This window comes from Coregonus clupeaformis, chromosome 12 (assembly GCF_020615455.1).
Source record: "Coregonus clupeaformis isolate EN_2021a chromosome 12, ASM2061545v1, whole genome shotgun sequence".
Taxonomy (NCBI): domain Eukaryota; kingdom Metazoa; phylum Chordata; class Actinopteri; order Salmoniformes; family Salmonidae; genus Coregonus; species Coregonus clupeaformis.
The window spans coordinates 61,494,727-61,514,162 of record NC_059203.1 but is presented as its reverse complement, the minus strand read 5'-3'; the positions used below and the strand labels follow the sequence as shown (position 1 = coordinate 61,514,162).

General features: G+C 46.7%; 1 protein-coding gene across 2 annotated transcripts in view; it reads left to right on the top strand.

Annotated features, from left to right (window-relative positions):
• LOC121578330 (copine-5) overlaps positions 1-19,436 on the top strand; it is a 290,164-nt gene that overhangs the window by 198,047 nt on the left and 72,681 nt on the right. For both annotated transcript variants that reach the window (XM_045223995.1, XM_041892641.2), the window contains 2 exons: positions 5,316-5,419; positions 13,091-13,195. In XM_045223995.1, the coding sequence (XP_045079930.1) occupies positions 5,316-5,419; positions 13,091-13,195 (209 nt within the window). The remainder of the gene's footprint in view (positions 1-5,315; positions 5,420-13,090; positions 13,196-19,436) is intronic.

Genomic DNA, 19,436 nt, shown 5'->3' with positions numbered 1-19,436 from the left:
ACCAGCTACCACCGGCCTGAGGAGAGACACATGGAACGAGGGGTTAATGCGGTATTTAATGGGCAGTTGTAACCGATAACATACCTCATTCAATCTCCTCAGGACTTTAAATGGCCCCACAAACCGCCGACCCAGCTTCCGGCAGGGCAGGCGAAGGGGCAGGTTTCGGGTCGAGAGCCAGACCTGATCTCCCGGTGCATAAACCGGACCCTCACTGCAGTGGCGATCGGCGCTCGCCTTTTGCCGTCTGATAGCCCGCTGCAGATGGACATGCGCAGCGTTCCATGTTTCCTCTGAGCGCCGAAACCACTCATCCACCGCAGGGGCTTCGATCTGGCTCTGATGCCAGGGTGCCAGGACCGGCTGATAACCCAGCACACACTGAAAAGGCGTAAGATTAGTGGAGGAGTGGCGGAGTGAGTTTTGGGCTATCTCTGCCCAGGGGATATACCCAGACCACTCCTCCTGCCGGTCCTGGCAATAGGACCTCAGAAACCTACCCACATCCTGGTTTACTCTCTCCACCTGCCCATTACTCTCAGGGTGAAAACCCGAGGTAAGGCTAATCGAGACCCCCAAATGTTCCATAAACGCCCTCCAGACTATAGAGGTGAACTGGGGACCCCGATCAGACACTAAATCCTCAGGCACCCCGTAGTGCCGGAAGACGTGAGTAAACAGGGCGTCGGCCATTTGTAGGGCTGTAGGAAGACCTGGCATAGGAATGAGATGGCAGGCCTTAGAAAACCGATCCACAACGACCAAGATCGTGGTATTCATCTAGGAGGGGGGAAGGTCCGTGACAAAATCCGCCGATAGGTGAGACCACGGCCGTTGTGGAACGGGTAGAGGTTGTAACTTCCCTCTGGGCAGGTGTCTAGGCGCCTTACACTGGGCGCACACCGAGCAGGAAGAAACGTAAACCCTCACGTCCCTAGCTAAGGTGGGTCACCAGTACTTCCCGCTAAGGCAGTGCACTGTCCGACCAATACCAGGATGACCAGAGGAGGGTGACGTGTGAGCCCAATATATCAGTCGATCACGGACCTCGAGCGGCACGTACCTCCACCCCTCTGGACACTCTGGGGGAGTAGGGTCGGCACGTAACGCCCGCTCGATTTCCGCATCGACCTCCCACACCACCGGTGCCACCAGACAAGAATCCGGAAGTATGGGAGTGGGCTCAATGGACCTCTCCTCTGTGTCATATCATCGGGACAGGGCGTCTGCCTTAGCGTTCTGTGACCCTGGTATATAAGTGAGCTTAAATACAAACCGGGTAAGAAACATGGCCCACCTAGTCTGACGAGGGTTCAGTCTCCTCGCTGCCCGGATGTACTCCAGGTTACGATGGTCAGTCAGAATGCCAATGCCTCCACACCTTCAGGGCTTGGACCACCGCTAGCAGCTCCCTGTCCCCCATGTCATAATTGCGTTCCGCCGGACTGAGCTTCTTGGAATAGAAAGCACAGGGGCGGAGTTTTGGAGGCGTGCCCGAGCGCTGAGACAGTATGGCACCGATCCTCGCCTCGGACGCATCCACCTCAACTTGGAACGCCAAAGAGGGATCCAGACGTGCCAGCACCGGAGCCGAGGTGAACAGGGCCGTCAGATGTTTAAACGCCCTGTCCGCCTCAGCCGACCACTGCAAACGCACCGGGCCCCCCTTTAGCAGGGAGGTGATGGGAGCTGCTACCTGTCCAAAGCCCCGGATAAACCTCCGGTAGTAATTGGCAAAACCCAAAAACCGCTGCACCTCCTTCACCGTGGTGGGAGTCTGCCAATAACGCACGGCTGAAACGCGGTCAATCTCCATCTCCACCCCTGACGCGGACAACCGATGTCCCAGGAAGGAGATGGACTCCTGGAAAAACAGACATTTCTCCGCCTTCACATACAGGTCATGCTCCAACAGTCTACCCAGCACCCGACGTACCAGGGACACATGCTCGGCTCGTGTAGCGGAGTATATTAGAATGTCATCAGTATACACCACTACACCCTGTCCATGCAAATCCCGGAAAATCTCGTCCACAAATGATTGGAAGACTGAAGGAGCATTCATTAAACCGTATGGCATGACGAGGTACTCATAGTGACCCGAGGTGGTACTGAATGCTGTCTTCCACTCATCTCCCTCCCTAATGCGCACCAGGTTGTACGCGCTCCTGAGATCCAATTTTGTGAAAAATCGCGCCCCGTGTAATGACTCCGTCATACTAGCAATCAGAGGGAGAGGATAGCTGTATTTGATTAATAATCTGATTGAGACCACGGTAATCAATACACGGGCGTAAGCCCCCATCCTTCTTCTTCACAAAAAAGAAACTTGAGGATGCAGGGGAAGTGGACGGCCGTATGTATCCCTGTCTCAGAGATTCGGTGACGTATGTCTCCATAGCTGCCGTCTCCTCCTGAGACAGAGGATACACATGACTACGAGGAAGCGCAGCGCCTACCTGGAGGTCTATCGCACAATCCCCCTGTCGATGAGGTGGTAATTGAGTCGCCTTCTTTTTACAGAAGGCGAGTGCCAAATCGGCATACTCAGGAGGAATGTGCATGGTGGGAATTTGGTTAGGACTTTCCACCGTCGTTGCCCCTACGGAAACACCTACACACCGCCCGACACACTGATCAGACCATCCCTTGAGAGCCCTCTGTTGCCATGAAATGTTGGGGTCATGAGATGTTAACCAGGGAAGCCCCAACACCACGGGAAACGCAGGAGAGTCAATCAAATACAACTGTATAATCTCCTCATGGCCCTCCTGCGTCTTCATCTTAAGTGGCGCTGTGACCTCCCTAATCAATCCCGACCCCAAAGGGCGGCTATCTAGGGCATGGATGGGGAAGGGCACATCAACTGGTACAATGGGAATCCCTAACTTATACGTGAACCGGCGATCAATAAAATTCCCAGCTGCGCCTGAATCTACTAGCGCCTTATGCTGGGAGTGAGAAGAAACCTCGGGAAACACAACTTTAATACACATATGTACAACAGAGAGCTCTGGGTGAGTTGGGTGCTTACTCGCCTGGAATGACTCATCAGTGCGTTGCCTACTGCCTCGATTCCTAGGAGACCCTCCCCAGCACCGAACCGCAGTGTGTCCTCTGCGGCCACAGTTGGTGCAGGGGACGGCCTCTCTCCTGGTCTCTCTCCTCGTCTCCCTAGCACCAGCACCCCCGAGCTCCATAGGGCTCGGCTCGGAAGTGCTGGGGGATGGAATGGACGGCCCCGACTCCGGACATCCGCGGGTAGCCAACAGGGTATCTAGGCGAATCGACATGTCCACCAGCTGATCGAAGCTTAGGTTGGTGTCCCTGCAGGCCAACTCTCGACGAACGTCCTCCCTTAGGCTGCACCTGTAGTGGTCGATGAGGGCCCTCTCATTCCATCCCGCATTGGCAGCCAGAGTCCGGAAGTCCAGTGCAAACTCCTGCGCGCTCCTCTTCCCCTGTCTGAGGTGGAACAGACGCTCACCCGCCGCCTTCCCCTCTGGGGGATGATCAAACACCGCCCTGAAGCGGCGGGTGAACTCTGCATAGTTGACTGTAGTGGCGTCTATTCCCCCCCACTCGGCGTTGGCCCACTCCAGTGCCTTGCCGGACAGACAGGAGATGAGGGCGGACATGCTCTCGTATCCCGAGGGCACCGGGTGGACGGTTGCCAGGTAGAGTTCCACTTGGAGCAGGAAACCTTGGGTGTGTTATTCTGTCACGCAACGTGTATGCGGTAGCGAAGTCAAAAGCAGGGCACAGAGCGGCTGGCAACGTTTTTTACTGAACACAGTAAAATAAACGTACAAAACAACAAACCTCCAAAACAGGGAGGAAAGCACAAAGACCCGTACATACAAAACAGCCGGAATGACAACAAACAATAACACACAAAATACCAATGAGAGACAGGGGTTAATATAGGGAATACAATCCAACATAATGGGAAACAGGTGTAAACAATAAAGACAAACAAGACAAACACCGAAACATCGATCGGCAGTAGCTAGTACTCCGGGGACGACGAATGCCGAAGCCTGCCCGAGCAAGGAGGAGGAGCAGCCTCGGCTAAATCCGTGACAGGGGGAGAGAGAGAAAGAGAGGGACAGAGAGAGAGAGAAATAGTTATCTATCCAAAACGGAGATGTATGGGTAAACCACTTCTCCAATCTTTTTGGCCCTATAACAAAGAACAAACAGCAAAAAAATATACATGATCAAATGCAAATCTTAGAATCAACTATTAAAGACTACCAGCACTATGGGAGGGAGGGTTATTTGTCTGACTATCATTAGTGATTGTCAACGATCAGGCACAGTGTCTGCTGTCTGTGACAGGTCTGAGAGGACATTAGTGGGACTGTCTGATTTGAAGAGTTTTACTCATGTTGCTCTTTAGAATCAGTCATACAGGCCAGTGGCATCAGTGTTGGTTAGACTGGGGATTACTGACTAGTTGGAGAGCATGTCCCACACACACACACACACACACACACATCCTCACCATTCCCCCCAACCATCAGAGATTGACCTAAGCATCAGGGAGATAGAGGTTGTTACATCATCTTGACTGCATCCCAAATGGCACCCTATTCCTTATATAGTGCACTACTTTCATGTGCACTATGTAGGGAATATCTGGGACACAGTCCTTCTCTGGAACACAGTCCTTCTCTGGAACATGGTGATGAGTAGGGTTGGTTTGTAGGCATCATTACCGTAGAATTTATGTGGCTCTGTTTCTCCCAAGAGCTCCTGGTGTACCCCTAATGAGCGCTCATATTCATCCTACTGCAAGAGATTAAACACAAGCACAAATGTGCGCTCGCACACGGACACGCACATGCACACACACACATAGACACACACACAAACACAAACAAACATACACATTGAGATGGAGGTGGCTTGGTTGTAATTGTGGCAGTACCGTTGAATTGATTCGAAAGCAAAATGCATGTCGTCTTTTATTTGACACACAAACAGATGACTGACAGCGTGACTACAACAAACAGGGAAAAGAAGCATAAATAACAATATTAATCAACTGAATCCTTTGTTTTTCTCTCCCTCTCTTTCTTTCTTTCTTTCTTTCTTTCTTTCTTTCTTTCTTTCTTTCTTTCTTTCTTTCTTTCTTTCTTTCTTTCTTTCTTTCTCTCTCTCTCTCTCTCTCTCTCTCTCTCTCTCTCTCTCTCTCTCTCTCTCTCTCTCTCTCTCTCTCTCTCTCTCTCTCTCTCTCTCTCTCTCTCTCTCTCTCTCTCTCTCTCTCTCTCTCTCTCTCTCTCTCTCTCTCTCTCCCCGCACCCTCAAAGGACAGCGCGACGATGCAGTTCTGTGCCAACAAACTGGACAAGAAGGACTTCTTTGGCAAGTCAGATCCTTTCATGGTGTTCTACAGGAGCAACGAAGACGGAACGTAAGTCTCTGATGTGTTCTGTGATTCTGGATCCTGATTCTGTATCGATGTTCTGTTGTAAAGCTACCTGACAGAGACTGACAGAGCCTGACAGAGGGAGAGAGAAGGCCTAGGATAGGAGATGCTTGTAGCAGAACTAGAAGTGGTTTCAAAGCAACACCAGACCCAAAGGAGTGACACACGTCTCTTTGAGATCTCAAAGCCTTAGGTAGAGCTCCAGTGTTTCATGGTACAGCCTTTAGAAGAAGCTTTGGTAGTGTTCCAGTCTTTCAGAACAGCACAGGAGACAGCAAAGAGAGAGGCAGTTGGTAGTCTAAGCAAGGTGGGGGGAACGCAGGAAGAAGGGTGTAGGGGGCGAGAGAGGGAGGGGTGCAGAGAAAAAGCAAACAAAATGTACTTAACAAACTTAGAATAATTGTTGGACATAAAAGACTGTAAAAAGACCAGCAAATCAGCTCCAAGTGATTTTAATTTTGGAAATCTGTTCCGAAGTATTAACACGCATAAAAGAGAGATACTGTATATGTGATTGTGTACAAATGTAAGCAAGGTTTTAAGTGATTATGTTTTAGTCATCTGTTTGGGCTTCTTGCGGTCAATTTGCAGTCTACAAATTATTTGTAATTATGTTCTGGCCTCCTGACCATGCGCTCAAGAAGAAATCGTCCCACAGCTGAATCTAGTTGATGATCCCTGCTCTACAGTGTGACAAATGAAAGAGTAAGAAAGGGATGAAGCACAAGAGAGCAGGCGCTCTTTTGAGCCAATTAAGGACTGAAGCCCTAAAGTTAACCTTGCTTACTTACTGTAACTCCACCGATGCAGCTTTGCCAATGTAAGCACAACCCACTGGGTCGTTCCACCTCACAAAGCACAAGAAAGAGGATTTCGACAGCCACCATCTCAGATTGTTCTGATATAGTTTCTGTTGTTAAAAAACAGATAAGATTAGAATTTCTGAAACATTATTTTGTTGAAATATAATTTGATCTCTGAGAAATTAAGCTAATTGGTTGCACCCAAATTGGCCATTTTAATTTATAGGATTCATATCATATTCAATAAATATAGTACCTAACATCCGAATTGAACCAAACTTTTTTTCTAACAATGACTTAGACATGAGGAATCCCATCCCATTATCAGCCTGAAAATGTCATCCTGGCACGTTTTTGCAAAAAGATAAATTGTCACAGTAGCTGACGTTTTTCTCAATACATTTCAATCAATGGGAAAAGATGATTGTCACAAGGTTTACATTTATCCTAAAACATTGCAGTCAATAGGAAAATATGGGTGTCACAGGGTTTATGTTTATCTCAATACATTGCAGTCAATGTGAAAAGATAAGCTTCAACCAATCGAATCTTATGTCAATAAATTGCAGTCAATGGGAAAAGATGAGTGTCACAGGGTTGATGCTTATGTCAATACATTGCAGACAATGGGAAAAGATGAGTGTCACAGGGTTGATGCCTAAGTGAATACATTGCATTCAATGGGGGAAGATGAGCATCACAATATGGATGCATAGAGAAAGGCATCACATACTTGACACCCTCCACTCTCTACCTCCTTCCCTCTCTCTCTTCTATCTCTTTCCCCCCTCCCTTCTTCACCCTCTCCCTCTCTCGCTCCCCTTTCTCTCGCTCTCCCTCCTACCCCTCCATTCTATCTCCCTCCTTCTTCCCCCCTCCTTCTAATCTATTTCTCTCCCACCTCCATCTCTCTCTCCACTTTCCCACCGCCACAGACAGGATATTGACGCATCGATATGCACCAAGATTATTGGCGCATAAGTCAATACAAAGTTGGGGATAGAGCTGCCATGGGTAAATTGGTGAAAGACTAAGTCAGACAGACAGACAGACAGACAGGCAGACAGACAGACAGGCAGAGAGTGAGAGAGAGAGAGAGAGAGAGAGAGAGAGAGAGAGAGAGAGAGAGAGAGAGAGAGAGAGAGAGAGAGAGAGAGAGAGAGAGAGAGAGAGAGAGAGAGAGAGAGAGAGAGAGAGAGAGAGAGAGAGAGAGAGAGAGAGAGACGACAGACATATAAACTCACAGACAGACATCCACTCACAGACAGACAGAGAGAGACAGGCAGGCAGGCAGACAGACATATAAACTCACAGGTAGGCAGGGAGGCAGGCAAACTCTAAGCTCAACCCTAAACCTAACCCTAACCCTAGCTTCATGTCCACATTCCGGCTCAACCCTAACCCTAGCCCTAACCCTAGCCCTCCACATCTTGGCTCAGCTCTTGGAGATATGGTTGACCTGGAATGTGGACAAGAAGTTAGGGTTATGGCTAGGGTTAGGGTTGAGTCAAGATGTAGAGATGAAGAGAGGGTTTGGGTTATGGTTAAGGTTAGGGTTGAGCGGGGAATGGACATGAAGCTAGGTTTAGGGCCTCAACCCTAACCTAACCTTCCCACTACATGGCAGAAAGGTAGACCTCACTTGAAACCTGACCTGGAGTGACATCTGCAGAAGGGTTGCGCCAAGATGTAGAGATAAAGTGAGGGTTAAGGTTAGGGTCAGGGTTAGAGTTAGGGTTGAGCCAAGATTTTATATGAAGCTAGGGTTAGGGTTGAGGCTAGGTTTAGGGTTGAGCCGGGATGTGGATATGAAGCTAGAGTTAGGGTTAGGGCCTCAACCCTAGACATAACCCTAACCTTAATCCAATGAACAATTAATTAATTTGCCCCTCCCCCCATTACATGAAAGAAAGGTAGGCCTCACTTGAAGCCTGATCTACAGTTAATGTGCTTTTGAGTGACATCAGCATAATGGTTGAGGCTAGAAACAAAATTCTCGCATGGGATCATTCAACAGACACTCCCGATGCAAGCCTACATCTGACCATGTGAAAGTAACTCTTGGTCCCACAGAGAACAAGGCTTTTCTTCCATAGAAAAGCATTACCTACAGCCCTCACATAACCATGACGCCCCAGTTGACTGCGATTGAGCTAGCTAACCATCCTTGCACACAACCAAGTGTGACCTTACAGGGATGCCCTGTGTTGATGTTCATCTTCCTGTGAGAACAGGAAGTTTCTTAATTCATCCTCAACATTCATTCTCTCCCTGCAGTTACACAAAAACACTGTCTTCCGTCCTCGTAGAAACGTCAATTCTTAATGTAAAGGAACTCAGGGCATTGTTAAGTAGTGTCAGAGTATTGTTTCTTCATCCTATGTAATGTATTCCCAGTGAATTTGGTGATTTTTTTTTCCCACGTTCAGAGAAATTTGTAATTGAAGTTATGTTTATGTCCCATCCTACATCCTGATATTATCATGTTCTGAACACTAGATGGTGCTGTTCCTGCTATTACGTGAACAAAGTTTAAAGTATCAACCCCTCAATGTTTACATTTACATTTTAGTCATTTAGCAGACGCTCTTATCCAGAGCGACTTACAGTTAGTGCATACATTATTTTATCGAACCCACAACCTGGCGTTGTAAACGCCATGCTCTACCAACTGAGCTACATCCCTGGACGACGCTGGGCCAATTGTGCGCGCCGCCCCATGTGTCTCCCGGTCGCGGCCGGCTACGACAGAGCCTGGATTCGAACCAGGATCTCTAGTGGCACAGCTAGCACTGCGATGCAGCGCCTTAGACCACTGCGCCACTCGGGGTTAAAGGGATAGTTCACCCGAATTACAAAATTATATATCAGTTTCCTTACCCTGTAAGCATTCTATGGTATGACAGCAACCCATGATTTGGTTATGGTACCTATGTTAGCATTTTCACACTTCATGTCCAAGTCATGCTAAAGTATCAACAAATGTATTGTGTAACTCAATGGTGTTACTTATAGAAAATGTGGATATGAAGAGCAAAAATGCTAATAGGTACCATTGACTTGCATTGGATTTGTGCCACAAATGCTAAAAAGTTAGCATTTAAAACAGTGGCCAGGTAAACAAAACCAAATCATGGGTTGCTGTAGTACCTGTCCATACACTGCTTACAGTGTAAGGAAACCAATATGTAATAGTGTAATTTGGGTGAACTATCCCTTTAACATTGAGGGGGGATTAATAAAAATCACCTAATAGCAGGAACAGCACCACCTAGTGGTCATAACCTGGTAATATCAGGATGTAGGATGGGACATAAACCTAACAACTTCAATGACAAAATTCTCTGAACATGGAAAAAAAATAACATTCACCAAATTCACTGAGAATACATTACATAGGATGAAGAAACAATACTCCAAGCTGCAGCGCCATACTACTTGTCAGACATAGAGAACTGATACTGTATACTCATTGTTGGTTTGGGATTGGCGTAGGGTGTGGGTGTCACGATCGTTCATGAACGAGAAGGACCAAGGCGCAGCGTGATATGCATTCATATTTATTAACGACTAAACACACGACAAAACAACAAACGAAACGTGAAGTCCAAGGTAGCATACAAACAACATACCTTTACGGAACAAGATCCCACAACCCACTAGTGCCAACAGGCTACCTAAGTATGTCCCCAATCAGAGACAACGAGCTACAGCTGCCTCTGATTGGGAACCACCCTGGCCAACATAGATCTAAACGATCTAGAAACTAACATAGACAAACCCAACACAGAAAATACACACCCTGACTCAACAAATAAGTCCCTAGAGTCAGGGCGTGACAGTACCCCCCCCCAAAGGTGCGGACTCCAACCGCGCCACATAAACCTAACAGGGTAGGGGCCGGATCCGGCTCCGGGTGTGACCACCACTTACTCTCCACCTCCCCGTTGCGCCCCTGGTCTGGTCTGGACCTTGGCGCGCTGCTTCCTCTCTCCTTCCTCCCACGAAGTACCACGCCCTGTCTGGACCCTGGTGTGGGAGACCCCTAACCTGGAGAGAGGCTGACGTCTGGGTCTGGACTGGAACCGCTGACTGGAGCTGGACCCGACGACGGTGGATCGAACTGCTCTGGCTCCGGAGTAGAGCCGCTGACCGGAGCTGGACTGGACCCCGGTGGAGCGGATTGCTCTGACTCCGGAGTGGAGCAGCTGACCGGTGCCGGACCAGGCACCGGTGGAACAGGCACGGGCCGGACTGGACACACGCACCACTGGCTTGGTGCGGGGAGCAAGAACGGGCTGGACTGGGCTGACGACGCGCACCCCTGGCTTGGTGCGGGGAGCAGGAACGGGCCGGACTGGGCTGACGACGCGCACCACTGGCTTGGTGCGGGGAGCAGGAACGGGCCATACCGGACTGGCGACGCGCACCACTGGCCTGGTGCGGGGAGCAGGAACGGGCCGGACTGGGCTGACGACGCGCACCACTGGCTTGGTGCGGGGAGCAGGAACGGGCCGTACCGGACTGGCGACGCGCACCACTGGCCTGGTGCGGGGAGCAGGAACAGGCCGGGCCGGGCTGGCGACGCGTACCACTGGCTTGGTGCGAGGGACAGGAACAGGTCGGACCGGACTGGCGACGCGCACCACTGGCTTGATGCAGGAGCAGGAACGGGCCGAACCATACTGGGAACACCCACCACTGGCTTAGTGCAGGAATCAGGAACGGGCCGGACCGGACTGGCGACACGCACCACTCGATTGGTGCGAGGAGCGGGACTGGGTTCCTTCATTAACCCCCGCTCCTTCTGCTGCCTAACCAGCTCCTCTCGCCGTGCCTCTACACTTTCCTTCTGCTCCCTCTGAACCAATGACCCCCTTAATCTGGCGGCCTCCTCTGCTAAACGGCTGATCCGCTCTATCGTTGCCTCCTGCTGCCTCGTCGTCCACGGCGTGAGCCCCCCCCTAAAACATTTTTGGGCTTGTCTCTCCCCCGTGATCATGGCCTCCATCCCTCTTGCCAGACTCTCGCTCATCTCCTCCCAAGTCCATCCTCTCTCCTCGTCACGCTGCTTGATCCAGGATTGGTGGGATCTTCTGTCACGATCGTTCATGAACGAGAAGGACCAGGGCGCAGCGTGATATGCATTCATATTTATTAACGACTAAACACACGACAAAACAACAAACGAAACGTGAAGTCCAAGGTAGCATACAAACAACATACCTTTACGGAACAAGATCCCACAACCCACTAGTGCCAACAGGCTACCTAAGTATGGTCCCCAATCAGAGACAACGAGCTACAGCTGCCTCTGATTGGGAACCACCCTGGCCAACATAGATCTAAACGATCTAGAAACTAACATAGACAAACCCAACACAGAAAATACACACCCTGACTCAACAAATAAGTCCCTAGAGTCAGGGCGTGACAGTGGGAGGTCTGTGGGTGGCTTTTGACCATTTATTTGGATTCCTCATGTCTTACTCATTGCTAGAAACATTTTCGCTAGGTACTATATTTATTAAATATTTTATGAATCCTATAAATTAAAATGTCAAATTTGGATGCAATCAATTAGCTTAATTTCTCAGAGATCAAATTATATTTCAACAAAATAATGTTGCAGGAATGCTAATCTCATCTGTTTCTAAACTATATCAGAACAATGGTGGGTGTCTTTGCTTGTTGGAATGACATGGAACGACTCCATTATCAATCACACTGGTTTACTGTATCGCTACAGTGTGACAAATGATGCGGTGGAGAATGCAATTAGAGAGAACAAACAGAAGGCCAACAGGTCTTTGTATAAATAAATTAAACACACCAGCAGGTCTGAGCCAAACCCACCAGGGACCAGACAACACCTCCCCATTCCTTAACAGGCTTCCAGTGTGTGTGTGTATGTGTGTATGTGTGCATGCATGAGCCATACCCAGAGGGACCGCTCTATACAACACCTCCCAATCCCCTAACAGGCTACCAGAGTGCACTCTGTTGTCCCAGAGGCCCTTACAGCAAGCGGTGTCAGACCATTTAAGGGCCGCTGGTTTAGAGAGAGCCTGCACTTCTTAGCTGTTATCTTCATTCAGGCATTTCTTAAAGTGACAAGAGGGGAAAGTGGCCAGTACAGATGTGCTAAAAGTGTCTGTGTAGGAGAAAGGAGAGGGACAAATTTGCGTGCGGCACGGCACGGCGCACACACACAAACACACACATAAATGAGTTATTGGCGGATGCAGCTAAAGGGACCATGCTGTTCTAATGGCCGAAGGACTAAAGGCAACGAGGCAAGAGTAAATCAATCCCACGGCTCAGGATAAAAGAGGGAACACACACAATATTGTGCAAATCTAGATCTGCTCAAGCAGAACTGTGGTGGGTGGACACACAGGGTTGGTGTGCGGTCCCGGTTAGGAAAGGTATTCTGGTATCAAAACAATATGCAAATTGATATCGCACCTGTGTAAGGGAGGAGAGAGTCATTATAAAAGTGAAGGCCAAAACACAAAGCTGTGTTTGGACAGCGATGTCAGTAAACAAAACAGATTATACACTGTTGCAATTATGAAGTTGCTGTTGTTTTCAACACAATGAATTGTCTTCTAACCGGATATATTATGTCTGTGTCTGTCTCTCTCCTCACATATCTTTCTCTTCCCCTCTGCTCTTCTCTTATTTCCTGTCTCTTTCTTTACTCCTGCCCAACTCCTGCCCTCTTCTCTCTCTCTCTCTCTCTCTCTCTCTCTCTCTCTCTCTCTCTCTCTCTCTCTCTCTCTCTCTCTCTCTCTCTCTCTCTCTTTCTCTCCCTACCTCCCTCCCTCTATCCCCTCACTCTCTCCTGCAGGTTTACTATCTGCCATAAGACAGAGGTGGTGAAGAATACGTTGAATCCAGTGTGGCAGTCATTCACCATTCCAGTCAGAGCACTCTGCAACGGGGACTTTGACAGGTATAGAACTCACCTCTCGCCTCTCTCACCCCCTCTTGCTTCCCTCATCCCATCTCACACCCTCTCATCCCGCTGATCCTTCTCACCCCCTCACCCTCACTCTTCTTCACTGCCAGGCAATCAAGGCCTTCATATATACTGGACATACATCTCATGTTCTTTGTTCTATTCCGAATGATTTGTAATCGTGGAGGTGTTGTCACTCCTGCTTACAGAAAGCTTTGCACATTTACGTCTCTTCTGCACTTTATTGCTAGTGATTTGGCTGGAAAATGCTCAAAGATTCACAGAATATAATGTAATAAAATCTAAAAGGATTGCATCACATTTCAGGGGTCAGATTGTTATTTAGTAGGCTTATAGGCCTAAACTGTTTTACCAAAGCAACAAAAATGTGACATGCTGAAAGAATGACAGTGATAATTTAGTAACAGAGTCTATTTTATTAATCGAGAGTTGATAGACTGAAATACTAGCATTACAGAATTTAAACTGAACTACAAATGTATTAGGGATCAGGGGACGGACTATGATGGAGTCACAGCACAAGTGTACGGCAAGGTATAATGTGTAGGCCTAATTTCCACCTGTACCTTAAGATCTAGCCAGAGTAGACTTCTATAACATTTCCATAGACATGCCACTGTAGGCTATAATATTACTGAAGCCTATTATTTTCAAATCTGATATAGCAACTGAATTAGACTATTCTTCACATTACACAAAAGTGTATAAAGCACTCAGCAGCTCAATATCTCTATCCTCCACAGCACTGTCCAGAATGAACGGTGGGTGGGTGGTGGGATGGTCACCCAATACTGCTTCCAGCTCAGAATAAAATGGGCATTGGGTTCTCCCGTTCCCACTCCTGCTATTACAATCCTTGGCCTTTCTGTACGATGTTTTCAAATATTTGATTTTGCACTGGCATTGAACATGGGAACGGGTTAAAATAATTTGGGATGATATTCTATCTCTTTATAAATATCTTTATTTCTATGTGCGTTATCTAATTTTGATTGGACTGTGGCATCCAACCGGTGTGATTTCTTTTTAGAGGGTCGCCAAATGCTTTTGGGGACGGGCAGAAAAATGTAACGTCGATCCATGGAGGCAAAAAGGGACAATGTCGGAGTTTAATTCAATAAGAGAAAAGCTGCGAAATGGAGAGTTGAAAATAAAGAGGAGGGCCAGAAAAGTAATGTTTGGGAGAGATTTGGTGAGTGTTAAAAGAGGATGATAGCAGTGTTAGGCTCTATACAAATTCGACAGTCACAAGACAGTACTTCAAATAGGCCTATGGCACGTCAAGGGAACTGTAGCCTACTGTTCAAATGGGTTAAATGGAAACTGAAACCAGGACACTGACTGTAGGTCTATAACCTCTCACACCCTTAATATTACCTCCTGCAGAATGAAGCATTTCTTGCAGTAAAATTATACACCAAATGTCGGCAACATTTTGAGAAATATGATTTATTTATTTCAGCATCTTGAGAGAATGAGTATGCGCAGTTAGATACCGTCTATAGAGGTGCTATCTTTATCAGCATCATAAAAGTTTATACATTTTACATTTTAGTCATTTAGCAGACGCTCTTATCCAGAGCGACTTACAGTTAGGGAGTGCATAAATTTTTTTTCATACTATAGTATTTCAACCACATAAAATAGCCTATGCATCCAGTCATAACTGAAATCAGAGGGCTTGTAAGTAAGCATTTCACGGTAAGGTTGTATTCGGCGTATGTGACAAATAACATTTTATTTTATTTTATTTGAAACATGTTGGTTCGTTTTCACAACTTTCTATTTCCTTACTACTGGTCAAACTGATTTTAACTGAATTTTTTCACAGAGAATCTTTCCAGTTTTTTTTTAGATTGCATTTTCTCCCCGGCCCCTCAGCGAAAGAAGCAGAGATGACAGAGAAAAGTTTATCGATGTCAGATAGATTGAAGCATTCATTCTATCGATTTATGACATTATTCTGGTGAGCAAGGGTTTACTTAGTCTTCTAGGGCAACATATAATGACAGAAGAGAAGCTGCATGTATCTAATTATAACAGGTTGACTAAAACATAGCCTACCAAAATGTCAGAAATTATAAGCAGAAACATAGGCTATCTAAAGCAGGCAAAAAAATGGTTCAGCTGTCTCTGACTGTAGCCTACAGCGCATTATCTATATTAGAGGGTTAGGGTCGGGTGCGGGCCTCAGATTTTCACTTTATCACATATAGTCGGGCGGTTGGGGATGGGTTATTAGCAATAATTGCGGGCGGGAATTCAACTTTATGGTCACAAGATTATTACTGACAATACCCCTGGGAATATGGATATCTGTAGTACTACGATGATGTAATAGTGGGAGGAGTAACCTGAGCAGGGGTTGGGCCTTTTTTTTGTCAATGTTTTGTAAGAGCATCCTCGATGTAGCCCGAGAGAACTCTTGCCCCTCTTCTATTTGGATGCAAGCCATCCAAAACTTGGGCCTCACCCAGAATTGTAAAAATTCAAATCCATCAAGGAACAGCAGGATTTAAGCCTGTAGTGTAGACCGAGGAGACGACTAAAGTCTGACATGCTTATACTCAGGTCAGAAAACAGTGATCCCTGCTACAAGAACCAACCGTGATGTGAGACAAGCTTTGCCGGTGACAGCCAGGTAACCTAGCTAGTCAGAGCTAATCGGGGATAGACTGCTAATGGTAGTTCCAGGAGTCCAGCGAACAAGGTGTGTTAAGAACAGCACTAACACCGTGGTCCCGAAAGAAAACACTTAAAACAAAATATATAAGTGTCTAAAAGTATAAAATGTATAGCTAAGTGTTTTTAAAAAGTATAAAACACGAAGTGGTGTGTCGCCACTCCAAACGTTTCTGCTTCTTACTTCCTGGTCTACTTCCTGGTCACGTTACCTTTAACAGGTAATTAACATCTACAGTACATTTCCCACTCACCCCCTGTCCATCTCTTAGCCATCCACACTCTTATGTCCAGAGTGGGTTGTGTTTGTGGATTGACAGTGATTAAAAGTTGAGGTGCAGCCAAAAATTACAGGTTAATATATTAAATGAAGCAAAATGGCAGTCAACGATTTTAAACGAAAAGGAATCATTACTAAAGTACTTATTTAACAAAGACAGACTCTTGGGCTGAAATCAGTGTTTAATGATTTTTGCCCTGAATGGCCTGGTCTCAGTGATAAGCTTCTATCTATAGTGTTAACAGTCAACATAATTACATCGTAATCTCCACATGTCGCTCTGTCATGGTCCACTTACCACTATAAGCCCCCTGAAACGGTAAGCTGGATATGATAGGACCTAAGACCATAAGGCCGTAAGATAGACTCTATGACCACTTAAAACTAGAATCGTTAATTAAAACAATAACAAAGCGGATACCCCACCTCTGTTTTGGTAAAAAGCTGAGGAATGGGAGAAATGAATCCACTCTCAAATTCATAGACAGAGCTATGGATGCAAGGACTGTTCATCCATGATATCACATTTCTAGTTTTAACCGTGTTTTGAGGCTATACAGTGTTTGTTTACATTTACATTGTTTACAAACATTGGAGTAAAGCAAGCTTATATTTTGGGTTCTGATGGGGTTCGACAGTTGAACTAAGCTCATGAGGCATTTATGAGTTATATTCTTCAAGAATCAATGGGTATATATCATTCATTTATAAGTCAAAAAAATTGATGTAGCAACTAAGGAGATGAGATGTTGTGTAAGACATAAGAACAACAGAGAGAGAGGGAGAAAGACAGAAAGAAAGGACTTAGACATGAATTGACTCGAGAGAAAGAGAGGAAGAATAAGAAAGTGAGAGAGGAATGAGAAAGAAAGGATTTTTAAAAGAACTTTGGCATACAGTATGGTGGACGTTGGATGCTACTTGCTCTGTACAGGTCAAAGCAGGATTTCGCTCCAGCCTCCCTCCCTGCCTTCCTGCCTTCTCTCTCTCTCTCTCTTTCTCTCTCTCTCTCTCTCTCTCTCTCTCTCTCTCTCTCTCTCTCTCTCTCTCTCTCTCTCTCTCTCTCTCTCTCTCTCTCTCTCTTCTCAGAAAAGGCTGAGTTGCTTAGCCTTCTGTGACAAATTACTGCACCCGAATTCTGCAGAAATAAATCCAAATAGAATCCCCAGGCTTTTTCTCTATGTCTAGATAGAAATGTATTGGGGGTGCCCCAAAGGAGTGTGGGTAAACAGGTCGGGTCACTGAGTGTCAGCTGACAAATCAAACATCAGCCGTAATGAGGTCATCACCCTGTCAGAACCAATCAGACATGGGGGATTGAGATGTGTTACAGGAGAGCCTTTCTACCTCTTTCTAACACACACACACGAAGACACAAAACAAAAATACACACGCACAAACACAGGCATGTATGCACGCACACACTTTAGCACGGACGCACGTGTATGCACACACACGTGCATATACACACACAAACACATGCACGCACACACACACACTCTGCCTCAGTGTGAGTGAAATAGGATCCAACAGGGGCAGACCTAGAAACATTACATGTGTTATGAGATATCACAGAGCCCAGAGCAGAGAACAGCCAACAGGTTCCACACTGTATGTATGTATGTGTGTGTGTGTGTGTGTGTGTGTGTGTGTGTGTGTGTGTGTGTGTGTGTGTGTGTGTGTGTGTGTGTGTGTGTGTGCGTGCGTGCGTGCGTGCGTGCGTGCGTGCGTGCGTGCGTGCGTGCGTGCGTGCGTGCGTGCGTGCGTGCGTGCGTGCGTGCGTGCGTGCTTAGGTGTTATGTATAATGTGTATGTTGTGTGGTTTATATCTCCCGGCTATGTCCATTTTGTTTAGCATCAATCAACATCATAAATGACAAGTACCAACAGGCTGTGATTTGTAGACAGCAAATCAGACACAACAGAACCTAATTTATTCATGTAGTGTGTAGATGCATCCTGTCCTCTCCTTGAGTGTGCTGAGAAGAGAGGGATGAGAGGAAAGGAGAGGAAATGGGGATGTGGTGAATTTTGCCAGTCCTGCCTACGCTGTCTATATACTTCAGAGGACATTCCATCCCAGGACCGTCTTCCTCATTAGCATGGTAATCTATCTGAGTATGTCTGAGTCAAAGCAACTATTTCTTCCCAGGCTGGAGATCACAAACAGAGCCATGAAATTAGGACTGAAGTAGTGTTGTTGTTTTTCACAAGCTTAGTAGCTCATGTACTCGTTCTTGATCTCTAGTGGTGGGTGTTAGTGAAGGAGACATATGCCCGTTTGAATCACCCTCTTAAATTATGTTAGGAACTCTACTTGGAAAATTGGTTTATTAGAGAGAAAACATGAGGGTTTTTAAAGCATGATTTCACTGGGAAGATATGACTGACTAGACAGCAACAGATGAAGACGTCCTGCCTTGCGTTACTGTTACTGTCTATGTTTGGTCTGGAGTACACTCATAGAAAAAAAGGTGCTATCTAGATCCCAAAAGGGTTCTACCTGGAACCAAAAGGGTTCTCCTATGGGGACAGCCGAAGAACCCTTTTTTATAAGCGTGTACAGACCTGTGACTGTTACTGCTTGGCGGACAGTCAAAGAGAGGATGACCAATAGGGCCTGCAGGGCATGATGTCTGTCATGTTCCTCTCCGACATAACACACACGCATGCACACAAACACACACACGCACACACACTTAATTGATAATGCCCAAGAAGCCTGTGTTTGGAGGATATATTGGTACGGGTGTTGTCAGGCCCGAGACTTCGGCCGGCAAACCATGTCAATATATCCTCCAAGCACCAGCTTCGAGGGTCACCAACATATTTAAATATAGATTGACATATTTTCATTAAAAACGTTATTTTGAAAAATGTATTCATACTATTTCATCCTTCCACAAGATATAGTCCCAACACAAATCTAGGGTTGCTACCCAAGCCGGCTGGTCGTTCGTTCTATCGGTTCGGTTGCTAGAAACGCGACCCAGTCGTTCAGTGTTTTTGTTCTGTATCCAGTCGTTCGTTCTAAATGTTCCATTGCTATACTGCCTGGCAACGTTCTTATCCCTTGCTTGCTAGCTAGCCAACTACGGCTAACTTATAGTCACGTCAAAAAGTGCAGCAAAGTAGCTGCATTTGCATTTGTTTAAGCTGTTTTCAAGTAACATTTATTGGAATTCATCCATAACAATGAGCTAATGAGGCGCGATTTCGCCTGGCATAGAAAATGTGCTCACTCGTCAGGAC